At 40.4% G+C, this 22,562-nt stretch overlaps 1 protein-coding gene across 4 annotated transcripts; it reads left to right on the top strand.

The window, feature by feature from the left end:
• Window positions 1–782: 782 nt before the first annotated feature.
• Window positions 783–20,753, top strand: ZNF507 (zinc finger protein 507). Of its 4 annotated transcripts, XM_053987421.1 has the most exons (8): window positions 783–810; window positions 3,141–5,272; window positions 6,384–6,489; window positions 10,976–11,090; window positions 13,346–13,450; window positions 16,481–16,615; window positions 16,744–16,793; window positions 16,875–20,753. In XM_053987421.1, exons 2-8 carry the CDS (start codon window positions 3,146–3,148, stop codon window positions 17,105–17,107), a joined length of 2,871 nt encoding a protein of 956 aa, XP_053843396.1. In that variant the 5' UTR covers window positions 783–810; window positions 3,141–3,145; the 3' UTR covers window positions 17,108–20,753. The 4 variants fall into 4 exon arrangements, with proteins under 4 accessions (XP_053843396.1, XP_053843395.1, XP_053843397.1 ...); XM_053987420.1 differs by having other exon boundaries at window positions 16,744–20,753; XM_053987422.1 differs by lacking the exon at window positions 13,346–13,450 and having other exon boundaries at window positions 16,744–20,753.
• The last annotated feature ends 1,809 nt before the right edge of the window (window positions 20,754–22,562 follow it).

The raw sequence follows: 22,562 nt of genomic DNA, 5'->3' as shown, positions 1-22,562 counted from the left end.
TTCCCCCGCCGCCACAGCGTCCTGCTGACAGCGCTGTGCCGTGTGCCTGGGCCACTGCCACTGTCACACACACACAGACACCGCTGTGCCGTGTGCCTGGGCCACTGCCACTGTCACACACACACACACACACACACACACACACAGACACCGCTGTGCCGTGTGCCTGGGCCACTGCCACTGTCACACACACACACACACACACACAGACACCGCTGTGCCGTGTGCCTGGGCCACTGCCACTGTCACACACACACAGACACCGCTGTGCCGTGTGCCTGGGCCACTGCCACTGTCACACACACACACACACACACACACACACAGACACCGCTGTGCCGTGTGCCTGGGCCACTGCCACTGTCACACACACACACACACACACACACACACACACAGACACCGCTGTGCCGTGTGCCTGGGCCACTGCCACTGCCACACACACACACACACACAGACACCGCTGTGCCGTGTGCCTGGGCCACTGCCACTGTCACACACACACACACACACACACACACAGACACACACAGACACACACACAGACACACACACAGACACCGCTGTGCCGTGTCCCCCGGCCCTGTGCCACTGTCACTGTCACACACACGCACGCACACACACACCCACACCCACACGCACAGCCCCTCCTGTCCCTGTCGCTGTCCCCCGTCCCTGTCCCTCCCCGTCTCCATGGCGACGGGAGGCGGCGCTGACGCGGCGGCAGCGCCCCCCGCCGGTCACCTGACACGGGCCCGCGGATCACGTGATACGGGCTCCACCGTCGCCATCTTGAAGCGGTGGCCGGAGGTGAGGATAACCGGGCTCCTTCTCCGCTACTGCCGGCAAACAGCCGGGCGGGACGGCCCCGGGCCCGCGGGCGGCAGCGGCAGCGGCGGGCGGGCAGCAGCAGGCGGCCGGGCGCCAGGCAGGGCGCCAGGCGCGGCGGCGGCGGGCCGGCGCCGGGGCGCCGCGCCGCAGCCCATGTGCGGAGCCTGGGGCGGCAGCGGCTCCCGGCGGAGCCTTCCCGGGCCCGGGGCTGCCTCCGTTCCCTCTTTTCCCCTCCCCTCCTTTCCTCGCCCCTCCTCGCCGCCCCGGCGGGCCCGCTCCTCGCTTGCTCCCGGCTGCGGCGGCGCCGCTGCCCGCGCCCGGAGCGCTGCCGGAGGCGCGGCGGCGGCGCCTGCGGGCGCGGAGCGGGGCGGGCGGCTCGGGCCGTCCCGCGGGAGGGTGGCCGGCCGGCCCGGCAGTTTCCCTGCCCTCGGGGGCCGCGGTACCGTCGCACCGCCCTCTGCGAGTCCGGTTGTGCAAAGCGCGCTGGGCTCTTCCCGCCCTGGAGGCGTTCGCCCTGCCTCGGTGTTGGACTGGGCTGGAGCGGGCAGCTCGGAGGCGTTTTCCTCGCGGCTGCATCTTCCCCTCCGCGTCCTTTTGGCATCCCCAGGCACTGCGTTTCCATCTCTGTAGGTCGTGTGGACAGCGCTGTCAGGCACGTGTGACTCTTGGGGCTGGTCCTGTGCAGGGGCAGGAGCTGGACTCGGGGATCCTTGTGGGTCCCTTCCAGCTTACCTTACGCTGTGATAATTTGTGCACAGTTCTTACCATCCCTCTAAAAACCAAAGTCTGCAACAGAAAGAATTAAACTCTAAGCAAAGAGTGACATAACACATATATATGCATCTGTAGTTATGCATCTGGTAATGGGGATCAGCTCCAGGCATCCCAAATAATGGAGGTGAAGGTCCTCTCTCTGTTTGCCTTTTTGACATAGCAACAGTACATAGCAGCATATTTCTTTTATGATCTTCTGTCAAGGATTTTTCATCTTAGCTGTTATGCTGCTTTCAGGTGTTTTCAAGTAGAGAAAATATTTGCCTGTTTAGCTTTACTTAAAAAGTTTTAAAAGTACCAAGGGTAACTTAAGGTAGCACCAATTTTCCTTAACTCGTTTGCAAATGGAAAGTATTTCAAATAGACATTACTCCTTTGAGCATCTCTTTAAATCTGCTTTCAGGGGGAAAAGCAGGTTTGCTCACTTTTCACAATGTTTTTGAAACATGTTACAAAAAAAAAAAAATCCACACGTGTGTACTTGGCATAATTTTTCAAGGATGACTGATAAATATCCCTCATCTCTTTATGTTTTCAGTTTTATACATAGTATATAAAAACTTTGTATAAAATATATGTGTGTATATGTAGTGGCACTTGAATAGGTTATTTCTAGACATTTTTAGAGAAGTAAATTTAAATGTAAGACCTTTTGTCCAGCTCCTTCACCCCTCAGCCCACAGCTCTGCCCACATCACAAAGTATGTTTTCATGTACATTTTTGTATATTGGCTGATAATTTGACCTCCAACACTGTCACATTATTGCCTGTGGTTTATGGTTTGATATTTTTAAAGGAGGGGTAATTGGAAATAGTAACTGCCTGTAGCTTCCCCTCAAAACAGAGAAGAATTGCTCTTTATAACTTCAGTACCACTTGTTTTTCCCTACAATTAAGAAATTGTAGCTGCAATTAGTAAGTTTTCTAGGAAATTACATTTATAATGAGAAGTATGATTTGACATTTGAATGGTCTTTAAAATAGTCATAGTGAAATGAGTAATGCATATAAATGCCAGAATTGCTTTCTTCTAACATTTCAAGGAAAAAAAACTGCTTATTTTTGAAAATTATATTGTTGCAAATTGTCATTTGCTTTAGGAGCATTGATGCATCAAAGTACATTAGGAATATATTTTCATATCCTACTGTGCTTTTAAACATCAGTATGCCAGTTACTGTCAATTGATATTTTAATGTTTAGCATTCAAATGTGTAGTGCTTGTAAAGAAAAAGAGAATAGCTGTAACACTGTTCTTCAGCTTACACTTGAAAATACTTGTCTTACCCTTGTACAGCTTGGAGGCAGCCTCTTGGAGGCTCTCTTGGAATTATTCTCTGCAGCTGTATTGAAAAGCATCCATTAAATGTCCCCAATATCTTTGGCTATTTCTTTAGCCATTCTGAAAATTTTTATTAGTTTAGTGGAATTGGGCTTCTGTGTTTGGTAGCGAGAGAAATGTAAATAGTACTGGACTGTATTTTCATTATTGTGCAGGTATAAATCTTTATTTTTATAACCCCCATTCTCCTAGGTATTATGGAAGAAGGAAGCAGCATTGCAGTATTGATGCCAAATCTTGGGGAGCAGGAGGCTGTGCTGATTTCTGAAACAGTCATTGGCCCAACACTGCAGAGCAGCAACAACCAGAGGAAATGTAAAACTGACCCCCTGATCCACGTTATCCAGAAGCTGAGCAAAATAGTTGAAAGTGAGAAGTCACAAAGGTGCCTTTTAATAGGGAAGAAACGTTCCCATGCCGAGGCTTCTGCGCAGTCCTTGGATGCAGCCGAGCTCTGTGAAATCCCGGCTAAAGCCATCGAGCTCTCGGTGATTGCTGCTAAAAAGACTGAAGAGTTACAAGCAGATTATTTTGTGACTGAATGTCTCCCACCAAGCAAAAGAAAGGTGACGTGCTACCAATGCGGTCTCTGTAATTTTCTATCGCCTTCACTCTTAACTCTACAAGAACATATAAAACAACATGGGCAGAAAAATGAAGTGATATTAATGTGCTCAGAATGTCATTTTGCCTCCAAAAGCCAAGAAGAACTTGAATCCCACTTCCAAAATCACCACGAGAATGGTGGTAAAAACAGCATGCAGACAAAAGTGCAGCAGTGTGTCAATGTCACAAGTTCATTTCTGCAAGGGCCAGTGGAAGGAAGTGTCAAAACAGGGACTGATCAGACAGGAAATGTGGAATGTAAGGATACAGCTCAGTCTGCTCCTGTGCCTGAAACGGGTAGGAGGAAATGGTACACCTACGAGCAGTATGGCATGTACAGGTGTTTAATCTGCAGGTACACCTGCGGTCAGCAGAGGATGTTGAAAACACACGCTTGGAAACACGCAGGGGAGGTTGATTGCTCCTATCCCATCTTTGAGGAAGAAAATGAAAACACCAGCTTGTCAGAGACAGTTGTAACTCACACACCTCAGAGTGTGGATACAGTTGTCCTTTCTTTGGAAAACAGTGAACTTGATATCCATAGTGAGCCTTCTCTTCAGCTTCAGATTTGCAATTCTGAGCAGCTGTCGTGTAAATCGCCCGTAGGAACAAATGTAAAAGAGGAAGAAATATTAAGTGAGTCCGTGGTGCATTCTCCTACTACGGAGGTTGTAGAGGAGACTGTATCAGATACAGAACCAGACAATTTGATAACTGACAGCCTGCTTTCATCAGCACAGAAAATCATCAGCTGTAGTCCAAATAAAAAGGGTCACGTTAATGTCATAGTAGAGCGTTTGCCAGGTGCTGAAGAAAGTGTTTTACAAAAGCCATTCTTAATCAACACTGACATTGAAACAGAAAAAACATTGATCTCAGAGGAGTCCTCTGTTACCTGTGAAGAACCTGCTGAAGTTTATCATTCAGATGCAATTCAAGAAGTAATAATAGAATGGAATAACACCGAGAAGAAAGATAACGAATTAAGCGCTAATAAAAATGTAACAGCTGACGAAAATGTGCCTCCTGCACGGAGGAGGACAAATTCAGAGTCTTTGCGACTGCACTCCTTAGCAGCTGAAGCTCTTGTTACAATGCCAATTAGAGCTGCAGAATTGACACGGTCCAGCCTCAGGGCTCTGACTGGAGAAGATGCTGTGGATGCAGGTGCAGGACAGGGAGGAGCTGATGGCCCATGCACGGCTCATTCTAAAGTGGTCTCCTCACTTAAGGATCCTTCAGAGGAGTTTGGTGGCTTAAACCAAAGTGAATGTGCAATAGTCGAGATAAAGAAAGACAGACCGGAGTTATCAGAAGCACCAATTAAAATGGGCATCAGTATGTCACTGCTGACTGTCATTGAAAAGCTGAAGGAGAGGACAGACCAGAACGCTTCTGACGATGACATCCTGAAAGAACTACAGGACAACGCCCAGTGCCAAAGCGCGGGCGATGCCGCCGTGGCCGGGAGCAGCCTGGTGGAGTTCATCCCCAGCGCCGAGCGGCCGTACCGCTGCCGCCTGTGCCACTACAGCAGCGGCAACAAGGGCTACATCAAGCAGCACCTGCGGGTGCACCGCCAGCGCCAGCCCTACCAGTGCCCCATCTGCGAGCACATCGCCGGCGACAGCAAGGGCCTGGAGAGCCACATGATCAACCACTGCAAAGCTCGCATGTACCAGTGCAAGCAGTGCGAGGAGTCCTTCCACTACAAGGTAAAGCTCTTCCCCGTGCCTCTCTAGAATCCCTAAATTACCTATTTGCTGCTTCTTTAATAGCTGGTGATCCCTCTTTCTAACTTATTTCAGTCTGACATCCTGGCTTCGTTGTAATTACCATTAGGGATTATTGCCAGCAGCACGTGCTGAATATACAGTTCAACTGTAATTATTCTGCTTTACCCACTGAAGTAACCTTGCTTCCTTACATAACTTTTTTCCCTGAGAATTATCTTACGGACATAATAATATCGTGTTGTTTTTCTGCCCACACATAGCAACTGCAAGAAGAAATGGAAATATCAAAGAACTTAATAGCTGAAATTTTAAAAGAATGCTCAAACATGCCTTCCTCTTGTGAGTGTGGCAGTTGGGGGTAACACTGAAGCAGATTTTTTTTTTTTTTTCACTGTTTTCTTGCTCTGGATGTTCTGTAGAACTTAGATTTGAAAGGTTACATACCAGAGCAGAATAATACATTTCTGTCATTTTCCTAATTGCTATTTTAAGCATTAGTGAGTGAGTTCCTATGCACTCAGCTCAGTACTCAGGAATACAGAACAGATGCATCAGTACCCAGCTGTACAGCTGAACCTCTTGGAAGCAGTGGTCATGCAAATTTTCCCATATTTATTGGCACTTAGTCCTAGTTTGAAAAAATATACAGGTAGGGTAGCAAAAGGCTCTCTTTTCTTTCTCCTCCCCAAGCAAGTAGAAACAAGACTGGTGTATTCTTAAGTCAGTCAGCAATATGAAATTGAGGTAATTTTCACACAAGCCTCTAATCTCATACTGCTTTTGGAGTGCTGTCATTTTGGAGGAAGAACTGTGGCCACTTGTCTGTGGCAATGGGGAAAGAAGGAAATCTATTTTCTAAACACAAATCCTCTCAGTCACTCTCATCAGTCCTTTATGTTACTAATCCATGATATTTACTTGTTTTGTTTGTAGTAAAATTACCTAAGGGATGATCTGTATATGTTGACATGCATTTCATATCAGTTGTCATTAAAGCTTGTGTAACAATGTCACAGATGATTGCAATATTCCAAGTGATCACTGTATGTTTGTAGTGTATATTTAAACGTTAGGAACTGGTTTTTTTCAGAGCCAGCTGCGAAATCATGAAAGAGAACAACACAGTCTTCCAGATCTGTTCTCTACAGCCACAGCTAACAAACTAATAGTTTCCAACGAAGCAGATGATAGAGAAGGTACTGTTTATATTTACACTTGAAATTACAAAAAGTCACTCATAATCAGTCAGTCAGTCATTACTTGTTTGCTCTATTTGTGTAACTGGTTTTAAGATCTCTTGTGCTGAAATGTTTTCATGCCTGTTCATAACCTTAACTGTATGTTCTTTCCAGAGGGCAGAATTTACCACAGTCAGTCTTGAGATGGCATTTATTGTTAGGTGATATATTTTTAGCCCCAGTAATTAAACTCTTCTTATGACAAACAACTTATGTGCAATATTATTCTGAATGTTTAAGAAGAAAACCTTTGTTTTATTCCTTCCTTTCTTCAGCAGCTGTAGTATTTTCCAAATGACCTAAACAAAAGAAAGCCTTTTTTTAAAGTCACCATGGTAATGTGGTTTACTGTCAGCATATGCATACAATGCCATCCCTTCTGAGTTTAGAAATTTCTGTTTAATTATGGTAATGTCCAAAATGAGTCATTTATTTTAGCCCTAGCGAGGCAAATGTAAGACATTCTAAATATGCAACCTGTATCTGTAAGAGTTGCCTGGGTAACAGTAGGTATGCATTTTCCTAGAGACATAGAATGGTTTGCCCTAGAAGGGACTTCAAAGCTCCTCTCTTTCCAAGCCCTGCCATGGGCAGGGACAGCTCCCAGTAGACCTGGTTGCTTAGAGCCTCATGTTTGTTTAACTGTGTATCTGCTTCTAATTTAATACGGTTTGTTTGCAAAACAGAAACAGAAACAAAAGAACAAAACAAACCAAACAAACTCTGGAGGCATTAAGGTAATCAAATAGGGGAAAAAATAACCAAATTCTGACATTTAGGAGAAAATGTGGCCTTAAAATCCCTTGTGTGTCCTGGAGAGCCACTATGATCATTGCAGTGTGAATGCATCCTCTTCTCTGGTGAGTTACAGCTACTGAAAATATTTACAGCATTTTTATTTTGAAGGCAACACTGTAATTATTAGCATTTTGCAATTTTAGAGCATTATGGAAAAATACTAGTAATTAGATAGTCTCTGAACAACTGTGAGCTGAAGTATTCCCATTTTGTGCACAAAGCTCTTTTCTGTCCTATCTGTGCTCTCTCATTTGTTTAGACAGCAAAATGTGCACTCTAATAGTACTTAGGTTGCTGTGGAAATTTCAGGGTTCTACTCTTTCCTCCACAGCTGCTCAGTGAGTGCAAAAGTTGTTGAAATGGATGTGATTTCTTGTGAAAAAAGGCACTGACCAGCAGGAGCCAGGGCAGATGGGCAATGGTTTGCCCAAAACAACTTGGTACATGTCAGATCAGAATGAGTTCCCAGCTTTGCCTTCTGCTCTCTCAGCTCACACTGCCTCCTTTTCTGGCTTTCAGTATACAAGTTAAAAGTTAATTACCTTATCAACCTCAGGTAGAATGACCCTTCCCAGCTCCTTTTTGCTCTCCTCAATGCAGAAGGCATTTAAATTCAGGAAATTGATCTGTACTGCTCAGTACATCCCCAGGACCTAAGCCTGAGAGAGCCATTCAAAGCCAGAGGGAGACAGGGAAATGGCCAGGGAGGGTCTGCTGGGAGTGGGAATGTTTCCTATTACATAGTGGGGTTTTCTGCAGGAGCCCAGATGTTTTAATGGCAGTGTTAGGAAATAAAACATTGTTACTTTAGCAAGTTACAAATATCTACAAGCACAACTTGGACTGTTACTTCTGACCCTGTTCTGTGTGCTGTAAACCAGTGTTCCTAAACAGGTTGTGATACAGGAATAACTACCTTGCAATGCCTGAAACATGTCAGGTTTGGAGAAATAGTGTACTTTTTGAGCTCAACTCCTGGTAATGTGACTGGTAATGTGAAAATCAATAGTCCTATCTGCTTTTGAAATTAGTGTGTTTAATGAGGTTGTTATACAGTTTATATCCTGATTTTGTTATTTGACTTCCATGAGAGGGAAGCCCCTGTTCAAGAAATCTGCCTGCTTTCAATTAGTTTAGAAATGTTTTTATAAATATTTTTCTTATTATTACCATATACAAGTGTTCCAGCCATGCACTTTAATTGTTTACCACATGAAATTTAGTAATGTGGCTTGAATGAAAACAGTTCTCCTTTTAAACTTTTATTAACTCATACTGTGGAATGCTTAAATTATTTCAGAACCAATTTATAATCAAATTGCAGCACCACTGCAGTACAGCAATCTCTTGTCAAACAGATGTCATCCCTATAAAGCAACACAAAACAAAGAAGTTTATGGCATAGCATCTGTTTATGTGAAAGATGCCTGAGCTGGAACAGTTTCATTTCTTGTTTATGAAATGGTTAGTCCTAAAAGTCTCTTTATTCATCATGGTTGTACAATAAATTAAAAGGAGCATTATGACACTGGATATGATCAGATTGTAAATGTCTAATAATGAAGGAATGGGGTAATAAGCCGCATTACAGGAGCACCTGTTACTGCTGCTGCAACAAAGATCTGTCATTTCCATATTCACTTGTAGGAGACCTGATGGTCTCCATCCAGAAAGCAAAACAGGCCCCAAACCCACAAGAAATAAGCCTGTGGAGGTGGTGAGGGACACGAGTGCTATTTTGTAACAGCAAGAGATTATGTGATGTATTATAATTTATGTGCATTTTGTAGAAGGAATAAATACAAAGTAGTGATTGGTATAAATAATTGCTCCTAAGTGTGTGCTGCTGGGTGTGAGCATCTTAGAACTATGCTGTAGCTAATATGTTTGCATAATACTTGAAAAATCTCATTAGATACTGTTGGTTTTAAACTGCCTGCCCACTGAAATACCAAATTTGTAACAGAAAATACATTTGGAAGCAGTTCATTCTAAAGCTGCAGAATTTAAGATGGAAAACCCCTTCAAGCAGAGCACAGCCCCTGCTCTCCCATGGATGGATCTGCAGCCCAGTGAGTGTCCTTGATCCACTTGAGGTCTCCTACATGAATGTGTTTTCATAAAAGAATAATGCAGAAATATAAATTCCAAAGTCTCCAAGTAAATAATTAGGATTGTTCTGATAATTTTTACATTAAAGGAAAAACAAATCTAATCTATCTTACTCTATGGGCATATTGTAGGAAAAATTCTAATATATTTTGCTTTAAGGTTGACTTGCAAAGAGTGCCTGTTGTGTATTACTTCCATATTATTTCTTATAAGAATGCTAAAGAGTGAGCACTGTGTCATGTTTTAAAATGAAATATAGGAAATATATTTTCAGTTATCTTGGTACACACAGACATATTCCAATTTTATTTCAGTCTTTGCATTCAGACTGCTATTTTATTTTATATGATATTCTATATATTCTTCACAATAACCCTCTGGGGTTATCAACCTTACCTAATTACTTTGCATCTTGAACCAAAAGTGCTAAATTTTGGAGTGAACGTTTAATTAGTTGTAATTTTCCCTTACTGTTGAAGCTGTGTGACTGTATTCATCAGAATAATATATCTAGAACCCTTTTTGGCATAATTCAGTGCCTGCCTGTGGGAAAAGAAATGTCTCCTTACAAGAGTTTTACCATCATGACTCTTAATTGTTTTGTTAATGAAAAAATTCAGCCTAAAAAAAGTGCGTGAGGTACAGCATGATAGGCTGGAATGGGAAAATTACCTGCATAAAAAAATGCCATCCCTCTTCCTAAATGTTAATATCTTGACCCAAATCAGTCCCATTATTCAGTGAGGGAACAGGGCTGTTAAAGTGTACACTCTTATATCTCAAAGATATTCCAGCTGTGCATTGGTGGGCACACATTTTCCTGTGTAAGGAATCATTAGCCTTTGTCTCTGTAACCATTAATTTTTCAAGAGTCTTTTTCATTCTGGAAGGAAAAATTACTTTTGTTACAATTGCTTTTTAGTAATTTGGACAAGTTCCAAATTATTTATTAAGACATCTGGTCAATATCTATTTTTTTTATCATCTCATATCTTTCAAAAAGCATGAGTGTATGTTGAATGAGAAAGAGGACTTTAGAGGCTTTGGGAGGTCTTTTGCTTTTCTTTTCTGTGTTTGCCAGTTTGAAACTCATCCATTCTCAGTTCCAGTCTTTTCCTTTGATTTGATGCATTCTGTAAAGCACTGAAACTGCTGGGTTCAGCAGTCCCACATATTATCACCTTTTGCTGTAACACAGGAGACTTTACCCAACTGCAGGGAGAAGGAAAATGTCCACATAGAGAAAAAGAATGTGTTTTCCTAAAATTTTAATAATTCCTGTAAATGGCAGGGCAAATGGAGAACAGTATAGTAAAATAAACCATACTCTTTACATGGTTTATAATCCTTTATTACCTCTGTGTCTGCTGTCTTATTTAATACTTTAAAAGTATTAAATATTTATCGACATTCAAAACTATTGCTTTCAAATGTAAATTCGTGTTTCATAGTTCAGTTGTGATGAAATCATAATCTGAGAATTCCTTACAGCGCTGAGTGCAGCTCTCCACAGTAATGGATTTTGTTTCAATAGGAAGCAAGTCTTCAGCCCAGAAGCTGTTCAGGTGTGATGTCTGTGACTACACGAGCACAACCTACGTCGGTGTGCGGAATCACCGCCGCATTCACAGCTCGGATAAGCCATACAGGTGAGTGCCTGGGCTGCCTCACCCTGCCAGGGCCACTGAACTGCTCATGCACTTGGCAGAGGTGGTGGTAAAGAACTGCAATTACACTATCTTAATGCAAATTACTGAAGGAGACACACTTGCTGGCTGACTCAAACTATGTCATTAAGATTTGCTAATTTTTCCAGAATGCATCGTTTTCTGTGGCAGTCTTCTGCTTGTTTTCAGTTTGAAACATTCACATGTGGAGAGGAAGATAATTCTCTTATAATACTGGACTTTGGCCAACAGTAATAATATATTTCTCAAAACCCTTGCACACTTAACTTCATTTTGGATTTGCTTTATTGCAAAATGTTCTCCATTGTCATATTACTGCTTTATACATCAGCTGCTACAAAGTGTGACAGTCTGCCCTTGTCAACAAGAGCCTCATCTTTTTCACTGGTTTCTAATAATAGTAACATACTCAGAGTCATATTTTATAAGTTTTCTACAAGGGTATCATATGGATTTATATAGGAACTTGGGTATCTAAAATCACATGTAATACTACTGCTGAAGTCCCCAGCAAAAAAATAAATCCTGCATTTTCTTACTGGTTGCTGTATAAATTCCCCCAAATTCATTCTGTGCTTATTCAGTGTGGATCTCTGTCCCTCTCTAGTGGCTAGAAAATAGATCTGAGTCAATGGATTTTTTGAGCTGATCTTTAATGTAAACTTCGGTCTTTAGTGTAAATTCTGGAAACTCAACACCTTGAAATGCTGAGCCAAGCCAGGGACTTTCTCTTTTGGATAAATAAACCCTGAAGACATGTTGTATTTTGATTTGTGCATTATAATGATATCCCATAACACCAGCAAAAATTCACAAGGTATTTATTCGGAGAGCAAGCGTGGAATACAAATAGATTGTTTTCTCCTCAGAACCTTCACCATTACCATTATTTATTACTTAGTGAGGTTGGAGCAGCAGATACTGTAGAGTGTCTTGTACGTGGTAGTTTTCAAATTGGTGTTAGCAGCCTGTTTTGATTTAGGAACCCTTGGAAATTTTCCATTGGTGATACAGACTGCTGCATACTAAATACAAACCTACCCATCTGCCTTGCTTCTCTTATTATTTTTTCATAAACCCCTTAGACAAATCTGAAAACCTGGCAGGATACTTGAGCCACAGTCTGAAAACCATAATGATCCAGTATTTATGGTATTTCTCCTTCTGAAACATGAATTCCTCAAGCCTTCCATAGTGTAAAACAGCAACCTGCAATATTGCTGCCTTTTTGAGAGCTGTAAACATACTTTACTATTTGTTTGACAAAACTTGCTGGAAACTAAGCTGTTGAGCCTTAAATGATATGTTTTTGTAGATTTGATATGTTCTAGATTTTAATACTGCACAATTAAATCCTTTCAAATATATAGTGAGTATTCTCAGGCTAAGTATGCTGCAGTCTCAAACTGTTTCACACTATAGAACAGACTTTATAACTGGACATTTTACCTTTTCAGAAAAAAAGAAACATCTAAAGTTCAAACAAATACATAAGAATTTTAGCTGAGCTTTAAGGTTTCTGTTTTAATATAGTAGATACAAGAAGGTTGTGTGGTAGTATATTGATATTTATAATAAGGAATTTGTGTAATACTTTGGAATCTAAATCCATGGATCTGAATTTAGATCAAGACTGTTTTATGTCTTGATTTTATACAAAGATATTGTGACAGAAGTAAAAAGAAAAAAAATTGAATGGCATGATGTGACACGTTTAGGGCACTGAAATATGAATTTGTTGATCATGTCACTGACTTCTTTTTCAGCAATAACACCCTGAAACTTGGTGTTTTATTACTGGTTTGGCTTTTAGAATGTCATGAGAACAGTGCTGTGCATTAAGTAGAGCATATACCCTCCCCTGCAGCTCTTAGGGTCATATTGTGCCTTTGGAAGGGATGTACCCAGCCACACACATCCTCACTTCCCTTGCACTTAGTGATGCTTACCCACATCAGGAGAGGGGCACAAGAGAGATTTCAGGAAGAAACATAATCTGTAAGCCTAGTGATGCTTGCTGAAAGGTGGAGGCTTTTTTGGGCTGCAAAGATTCTCACTGCCCAATAGCAGCTTAACGTGATAACTTGGAGTTCTGTAAATCTGGTTAGTCCTCAGCTGTAGCCTTTCCTGGCACCTTTGCATTCTGGTAGCTGTTGGGGTTTGGAGCAGTGTCAGCAGTGAATTGTCAGATCAGTCACTTGTTGTTGTCTCTTCAGATGTCGCGTGTGTGACTTCGCCACCACAAATATGAATAGCTTGAAGTGCCACATGAGGCAGCACCCCCAGGAGCATCAGGCAGTGCAGCTCTTGGAACAGTTCAAGTATGTAACGGGGCTCATGTGGCAAAAGCTCTGACACCGGGGGTCTTGTTACATTCCAGCAGTGTTCGGATCCTGCTCCCTTCCCTCCTAGAGTCATTCTTTGGTCCAGAGAGTTGTTTGGGGTTGTGTGGGGCTTTTTGATGGATTTGCCATGGCATTCCCAGGCCACGCTTCTGCTGGCTGATTAAACATGTCCATGACTTCCCTCTGGGACACTGTTCAGCTTTTGCTTTCCAGAATGTGGTGGTTGCACCCAAACTGCCTATTGCAAGTAGTTTCTGATCTGTGTTAGTTACCTAAGCATGTCTGGAATTGTTTAGGAGATTGTATGAGCCAAAACCATGCCATGGCACTTCTAACATTCAGCATTATAGACAGGAAAATTCCCGTATCCAGGAACATTCTCTGGCTTTCTTTAATATCCCAGTCTAGGCACAGCCTTTGCATGTACATGTTGGAATGCAGGTTGGCATCACCTAGTTAAGATTTATTATGAATAGCCATTAAGGGATGAGTGTCCCTTATAGTCTGTCCATAGATATGGGTGGCTTATAGATAGATGAGAAAGTTGGTACAAATGTGTGTAATTGTCTACTACTAATTTGTAATAAAAAACAGAAGTTGGGAAAGGAAAGAAAATCAGGAATATTCTGATTATTTCTTAGTGGAAGATTTTAAGGGCAATATGAAAGGTCTAAATAAAGCACACTCATATAGAGATTTCTTCTCAAGAGAAGCTGCTTCTACAATTTAAAAGTACTTCCACTGCATTCTTCCCAAAATGTTCCTAGAAGAATTAAGCTGTATTTGCTCAGCTGCCATACTTCCCACAGTATTGCTCTTGGTATTACCACGGATTACTGGAAACCTCCACACTTTGGTCCCTGATCCCCAAGGAATTAGTCTATTCAAAGCTGCAAGAGAATTGTTTCCTCAGTGTATCAGTGTAGAATACACCTGAACAGTGAAGTTTAATAATTCAGCACAAATCAAGCAGTAGGGCAGGTCATGCTATGGAATTGAAAGGCTTCTACTACCAAACTCAGTGGTAAATAATTTTGTTTCTCTGAGAAAGTTGCATATACTGTAAGCATATGATCATTAACTAGTGCAGCATACTAAAAGCTGTTGGAGTTGCTGTGTTTGATTTGAACTGTATGCTGAAATAGTCAACAGTATTTGGCTCAAAAGATACTGTTCTCAGCAAAGTAAATTGTATTAGTAAATCACCTGAGTAAATTAATGAGCTTCAAAAAATGAGAGTATCTAAAAGGGACTAAAAATGGACACTGGGCTGTGGCTTCCTTGATTGTGTTCCCAAATCACTGACCAAGCAGTGTTAGTGGCACAGAAAATCATATGTATGGTGAGACTAGTGGGCATATTAAATGAAATTAAGATTATTTGTTGATCTTCGTGTTTTACAAAAAAAATATTTTTGCTTAATTTTATCTATAAATTGACTATAAGGTCTGCCTTTTATGTAATGATGTATTTTGTAACAGCCTTATTAGATATATTAGGATTCCCAGTCTGAGAATACACTCACCTATCTTTGAAAGCATCCATTTTCTTTGTAAGGCTCCAAATTAGAAGGAAAAGAGACAAATAGGATCCTAGAGAAGAGTGAGCTAGAAGGACACACCCGTTGCCCCCCAGCAGGACAGAATTACCTTAAGCAATGTAATGTACTGTGCTTTCACCTCAATGGGGAGATTTTTGCTGTTCTCTGCAATCTTCTGCTGAGCAGAAATAGTTTTCTGTGTATGATTATTTGCAGGGCATTTAAGGACTACACCCTGCTGTCATTAAGAAAAGTCATAAAACCTTACTGAATTGTAGTGTATGATGTGGTTTTACGTAGGTCTTCTTGTGTTTCCAGGTTACATTTCTGAAAAGGTCTTAAAAATTTACAAAAACTGACTTGCATTGTGGTAATTTTAATAGACTCCTCATAGTCACACACTGGGATCACATTGCTTGAGCAGAGCTGCATTCCTGGTAATAATTTATTGGCACAAGGTCACCTTCGATTGATTCTGATCTTTTCCATGGGATTTGGGGAACTGAAGCCTTCCCAAGTAAAGGGAGCTGAGCAATAGAGCTTTTTTATCCAAAAGACTTAAAAAGACAGATCCTGCTCTGAAGTGATGTCAGGCAGTATCACTCATCTCCTTCATGCTGAGGTGACTAATTTATCATCTTAAAAAACAGATAAAAAAACCTCCTCTGATGTATATTCATGCATGAAAAGGGTTCTACAGGATTTGATCAGTCTTGGGTTATTTCTGTCCATAAATATACACTACATCTCCCTGTCAATAGGATTTATTCTTCAAGGTTTTATTCTTTACTGCATAAGATGGTGTTTTACAGGGAAATAGAAAATTTAGTCTTGTGGTACCAGAGTTGATGGAAACCTCTATGGAGGAAGTGATCACCTGTCTGAATCTTGATCTGTGAATATATTCAGAATCTGACACTGCCCTCAGCAGCCTGCTGATCCTGCTTGAGGGGCTGGATTGGACTGTGTGACCTCAAGAGGTCCCTTCCAACTTCAACAACTCTGTGATCCTTAATAAACTAATACCTGCTATACCAGAAAATACTTACTTAGTTCAATTGACATAATTAGTGCTAATTACACAGTTCCTGCTTGGTTCAGAGCAATGGCAGAGAGAGCTCACCACCTCCCTGCCAGATGCCATGTTTCTGCACTCAGCAGAAGTACTGCATTTCTACAGTGTTTGAACAGTTTTATCAGGTCAAACAGATAAGATTTCAATTCAGTTGTTTAGGAAATTTAAAATAAAATATTAGAAACTTCTCAGACTCTAAAAATAGTCTTACATTTCAGGATGAAACTTTGCAAACTAACATGACCCAGTTATGAAACTGAAAATGGGACCAAGAAGAAGGTTAACATGGACTCCTCTGCTTACTCATCCTTTTGGAAGAACTAAACCATTACTAAACTAATAAAATTTAACTTTTAAATGTTTCTCTTTTTCCTTCTCATTTTTCCCCCAGATGTTCTCTCTGTGGATATGTATGTAGCCATCCTCCATCCCTGAAGTCCCATATGTGGAAACATGCAAGTGACCAAAATTATAACTATGAACAAGTGAACAAGGCTATTAATGATGCAATTTCACAAAGCAGTAGGTATGTCTGATTTACTGTCAAGCCCTATTATCTTTCAAAAGATCCAACCCTGACTCAAAATAAAGTTCCCATCAAAAAGCAACAGCTGTATATTTTAATATTTGTTTTGGTTTTTATTATTATTTCAGGTTTCAAGGACAGCTCACTGACAAAACCTTATTAGAAGGCACAGATGAAAGTACAGTACCTATACTAGGAAGTTCAGACAACTTGGTGTCTTTTACAGAGTCCATTAACCAGACTACAAATGAAATTTCAGGTTCTGATGAAAATGAAAAACCTACCTTGATGAATACCTCATGCAGTTTAGAAAAGAACTCCACTCTACCCCATCTTGGCACAGAATACTGTGTTCTTCTCTTCTGCTGCTGCATTTGTGGTTTTGAGTCTACCAACAAAGAAAATCTGCTGGATCATATGAAAGAACATGAGGGTGAAATCATAAACATCATTCTAAACAAGGACCACAGCACGGCTCAGAATACAAACTAGGTGAAGCAGTAAGTTAAGAGAGGATTTCCTAGAGTGAATATTTTCTTTTTTTGCTAATTTTTGCCTGAGGAACTTGCTAAAGAGAATAATTGCAAGCAAAACTTGATTTCCCATCTGAGTCTTGTTTCAGTAGGAGTCCAGTGTTTGAACCAGGGACAGATGAATCATTTAAGAGATAAATATAAGGTGTGGAGAATAGAACGATCCATTTTAACCTGTTACTTCTTTATATGGTGCCAAGAATGTAGGATTGTTGGGTTTTTTTTTCATTTCCTGTCAGGTACTAGTCAGTAATAATGCATTAGCACAGTACTTTAAAACCCAAAGGTGTGAAAGCTTTGAATCACTTGAAAAGCTTTTCTCTTCCTCCCTCTTTGTTGTTTTCCAAGTAATTCAGCAAAGAAGGTTTTTACCCTCTCTTTTGAAAGATGATCTGGCAACAGATCAGATAGAACTGTTACAATATGATCTGGTAAACCCCCCTGCCTGGCAGGTGGGGAGAGGGGAGGTGGGCCAGGGCATGTGTGTGTTGTATTCACACACAGGAGTTCCATTTTTCCCAGTCTATTTTTAAGGCTTTACAAACTCTCAAGTCATTTTCCAACAAAGACTGCCATCCTTTCCATCAATTTACAGCAGCAGGAGGTGAAGGGCCTAGAAGCATTTTGTTAATAACTATTTGTTTGATTGGATCCTAACTACAAAACTCAAAACTATCTTTTCAACTCATAGTGTGTAACAGATTATTTTTTATAACAATAACCTGCGGTTTTCTTGACACGTTCAGATGAATTATTTTAAAAAACAAAAGCTTATAATGTCACTTTCCATTTGTGGAAATTACTTTGCAGTATGGATGAGCAATGTTTTTAATGAGAACAAGATATTAACAATAATTGCCACAAAGTGATGTAGATGAAATCTGTGTAGATTCCAAAAGATGTAGGTGAACTCAAATTGGGATTTTCAGAAACGCCTACGTGCTTTGGCAATCTTTGAAATGCCACTGGCTGGCCAAATTTCCCACTTGTCTGTCAGAGCTGTAACTGTAGAAATAATGAGCTGAAAGATAATCTTCCTGTAGAAAATCATAGTTAAAAAAAAGAAATGGCAAACAATGTCTTAAGCCAAAACTGTATCCAGTCACTTACTGAATAAATTTTACTAGTGCCTATAGTATGGATTGATAAAGGGAATTAAGAGATGACTTTGTTGTATAAGAAAAACATAGACATTTCACCCTTTTAAAACCTTCACCTTCTAAAATTACAGTGTGGGGGGTTTTTGTTTGCTGTTTTTACAGTTACAGCAGCTGGCAGTAGGAGATACTCATCTGTATATCAGTGTGGAATACACTGGCTAGTTTCCTGGCAACTTTGTTGAGCTTATTAAGTTGGCTACTTAATTTTTTGAAAGATTCATTAAGTGTAGTATCACTTCCAAGAAGCCCTTGGCAGCCAGATTTAAACTTCCTAGTTCAGGCATGTATTCCTGCTTCTAATGGATGGCAGATGCACAGCAGCTTGCCTGCTGCTGACACGGGCATGCAGTGACCTGATTTTTAGTAGCTCAGTACTTACAAAGTTCCTTACTCTTAGGAAGACAGTGGTTTCTGCTTCCTTTATTTACACCCTTCTGGCAGCAGAAATCAGCTGCAGCTGTAAATGTGAGAGGCTGGCACATGGAGTGTCTGTATTGTGCTAGCACTGCCTGGAAGTGGCAACCAGGAAAAGAAAACAGTAACAGAAGTCACAGCTTCATGAAGCAGCACAAAATGTAGAGGCCAGGGTAAAAGCACTAAGACTTCAAGTGTATTTGATATTTGTTTTCAAGAGATTTCCTCAATTTGACTTCTTCTTTTGGGTTAAATAGGTATTATTTTGTTTATAAATTAGATAGCAGAAAGTACACATTTGACTTGAAGAATTAGTCAGGATATAAGGTCAAAGCATTTTTGGGTTGAATTTTTGAGATACTTTACGTATTCGAAGTTAATTATACATTATTTTCAGTTAATAGTTATTTTTCATATTCCTACAGATGGATTTTACATTTGAAAACCACATTATTTATTTACATGATCCCAAATTCCAGAGGAGATAATGAACTTTTAATGGGATATTCATATTGTCCTACTGACACTGCTATTTTACCTTCAGTATAGACTTAATGTGAAAATACTACATCATCTGGAATATAGCTCAACTTTCTCACTCAGAAATTCCATTTGTTTGAAAAATTAAAGGACAGCGAGATCCCTAGTAATGCTAAACTACCAGTCAGTATTCACAGAAACAATATTTACCACACTGTTATTTTTATGTAATTCTGTTAAAGTTGCTCAGCTAGTGAAAGATAAAAAAGGAAAAACTTGCACTCATAAGCTAAGAAGGAGATGGCAGTGAACCAAAATTTCAGAAGCCAATAACCTTGAATCCAGATGAAGAGCTGTGGTGTGTGTGGAAGCCACACGTGCAGCGTTCTGTGCGGTGCACCAGGAATCAGTGTCACAGCTTTCCTGAGCAGGATGTGTCTGTTCACAGTTGTTCTTTGCCATCTTGTTGCTCTGTTCTTTTTGACCATGTGCTCCTGTAAAACAGAAAGCTACTTGCCTCTAAAAACCATTATCCTGACAAATGCCAACAAAGAATTCTTTCCCATATGCACAGAGATTTACTTTTTTTAGCTGTCTCCATGCTGCTTGCAATTAGTTACCCACTCACAATTCCCATGGACTTTGTCAGAAGTCCTGCATGTGAAATAATTATAGTCTTAGTTTTTCTGAAAGCAAATTCTTTCTCAGGTTATCTCCTTTCAAAAGTGTATGGCTAGCCTGGTTGCATGTTTTGTAAGGGGTTTTAAGCACATTTCAAAGTCACTAACACTGCAAATTTCCCCTTTCTTTAAGCTTTTAAACTATTTTTGTCTCTTAGGTCACAGCACTAGCAGGTGATCAGCTATTCACGTGCTGTTTGTTTAAATTAAATTTTATTCTGTGATACAAACTGTACCTTGCAGCTTTGTTTGCTATGCCTGTACTTCCACTAAGGAGCAAACTTCATTCATACTTGGCTGTACTGAAAAAGGGGTGCATATTTCATCTTCCCGATTTATGCCTGACCTGCAAAAATAGAGTGGGATTCAGTCGGAGTTATTGTATTTTCCTCTTTCATAAGCACTTATTTAATCATTTGAAGAAATGTACAGTTGGTGCTCAAAGTAACATTTGTTAAGATATATTTAATAGAAATTTACATTTGCATTTGATATTCATGGACATGGGTACATGTATTTTTTTAAGAAAAGGTATTGTAACACTATGGCACTGCTTTTATAGCCAAAGTATAAAAAAATTTAGAAAACTGACATGTAAAGACTGCAGTTAATTCTGATACTGTATCTTATTAAATAGGATGAGTTTTGTTTTATAAAGTTATCCAGCACATTAAGCTGCATGCCTTAAGCTCTCTCTAGGATTGTGTTCCTGATAGGCAACTCTTTGGAAGGAGGAAGCAAAGTCTGTAGTACTACTTTAACTACCTTCTGGAATACTGTACAATGGTAGAATAATTTATTTTGCTTTACAGGAGTTTGTCACGTATTGACTTTAATATTGTATTTTGGTAATAAACTTTTTTTTGTTAAATGCTGCAGTCACTTTTATTTAGCCTCTATGAAATATGAATATGGAAAATCCAAACACTAAACCAGTGTTTAGAGAGAGGGAAATCTGTTTGAGCCAAAAAGTATTTGAAATGCTTTACTGCCATTTCTTACTCTTGTATGAAATTATTAGTATTAGTTGTTATTACTAGTTTAAATACTGCTAATACAAGTTTTATCAAAGTAACTGTGGTGAAGAAATATGAAACTATTAAGTCAAAATATTTGTAAGCCTGCATGCAGTTAGGGTGGCACCATGCTGAAGGAAAGAAATGCAAATTCAAAATTCATAATGAAACTACCAGGATTTTTTTCCCTAATTTAAATGAGTGAAAGCCTTAAACAGCTTTTTTTCAGGTGATTGACTTTTGGTTTTCCATCACGTAAGTTAAAACATATCTTGAAACCTATTTTTAAATATACAGCGTATTTCTTGGCCTTGCTGGAGCTTTTCTTGCCATCTTTCTCAGGAAAAAATAAAGTCAGTTGGTGTTGCTGGGGAGAAAAGAGAGAGTATGGCCAGGATACCACTGCTGGTATCAGCATGATTTACAATTACATCAACAGGCAATCTTTTGCCATTTTCTTGTTGTTATTATTAGGGGCCTGATATAAATATGTTGAAATGAAGGCTGGAACTACAAATGGGTTTAGATGCAACACTACAGAATGCTGTGTCATGCAGCTTTTTCACATCTTCTCTAATGCAAAACCTGGGTAAAAAGCTCTTTGTAGTAGGATGTGCCATCCAGGTATTATCCTGTTCACTGGGCTAAAACACCTTCCTCACTTCAGCTGAACAAAGCACAAGAGCCTCCTCAGAAGTTTCTTCCCCCCATAAATGACCTGGCCATGCGTGACCACAGGTAGGACTGGACACGGGGCTGGCTGGGACAGAGCACCGAGGGTCCTGGGATGGTTGGAACAGCCCTGGGAACTGGGAGAAAAGGAGCCAGAGCCCTGGCACACAGCAGTGGGATTCAATCACTCTGTCCTAGATCTCTGGCAAGTGTTTAGGGTTGGAATTGCTGCAGAAAGCTGATGCACCACAGGGAGCCTTTGTTCTGCATCCCTTGAGGCATGTTTGGAGAAGAGCGGTCACACGCAGGAAGGGACACACCACTAAAACTGACCTAAGATTAGCTAGCTAATGAAATTCACAATTGGTCAAGCCAAGATTTTTTTGCCCAAAAGCAAAAACTTAAGGACCCTGAAAAGCTTTAAAAGTTGAGAAAAGTGAGAACCCAGAACTTTGGCATGTTTGCCACCTACCACACGGCTGCTGAACAGCAACTCAAAACACTGCAGGTTTAGACTTAAAATTTACTGGGGCAGAACCTGAGTCCTCCTGCTTTTCTAGTTCATGGTAGCTCCTTCTACAGTACAATCCAAGAGAAAACACAAATAAACTGAATTTAAAGTTTCTTCCAACCATTTCCTGTTTGTAGATGTTTGGCATTTGCTGGGATTATGGCTAACTTGGTGCCAACATGAACACTCCGCTATTTCAATCTAGTTGGAACAGGATGAGCAAACGGAATATTGTTAAATATCCTTTTGCTGTTTTGGCAAGTAAGCCAGCATTGCAACAGTATTATAACAATACAGTTATGATATAACCATCAGTATTACTGATTGCAAGCTACAGTTTGGTGACTTTTAATTTACATTTTATAATACAACTTTTAGATATTAACGTCCATCTGGAAGCTCTTTAGTTCTCCTGTATCCTCATACTTGAAACATGACATTTTTATCAACAGACATGTTGCTGAAATAATAAATTGTTTCA

Source organism: Vidua macroura, chromosome 11 (genome assembly GCF_024509145.1).
Source record: "Vidua macroura isolate BioBank_ID:100142 chromosome 11, ASM2450914v1, whole genome shotgun sequence".
NCBI lineage: Eukaryota > Metazoa > Chordata > Aves > Passeriformes > Viduidae > Vidua > Vidua macroura.
Note: the sequence above shows the minus strand (reverse complement) of the source record. Positions and strands in the feature narration are given on the sequence as shown.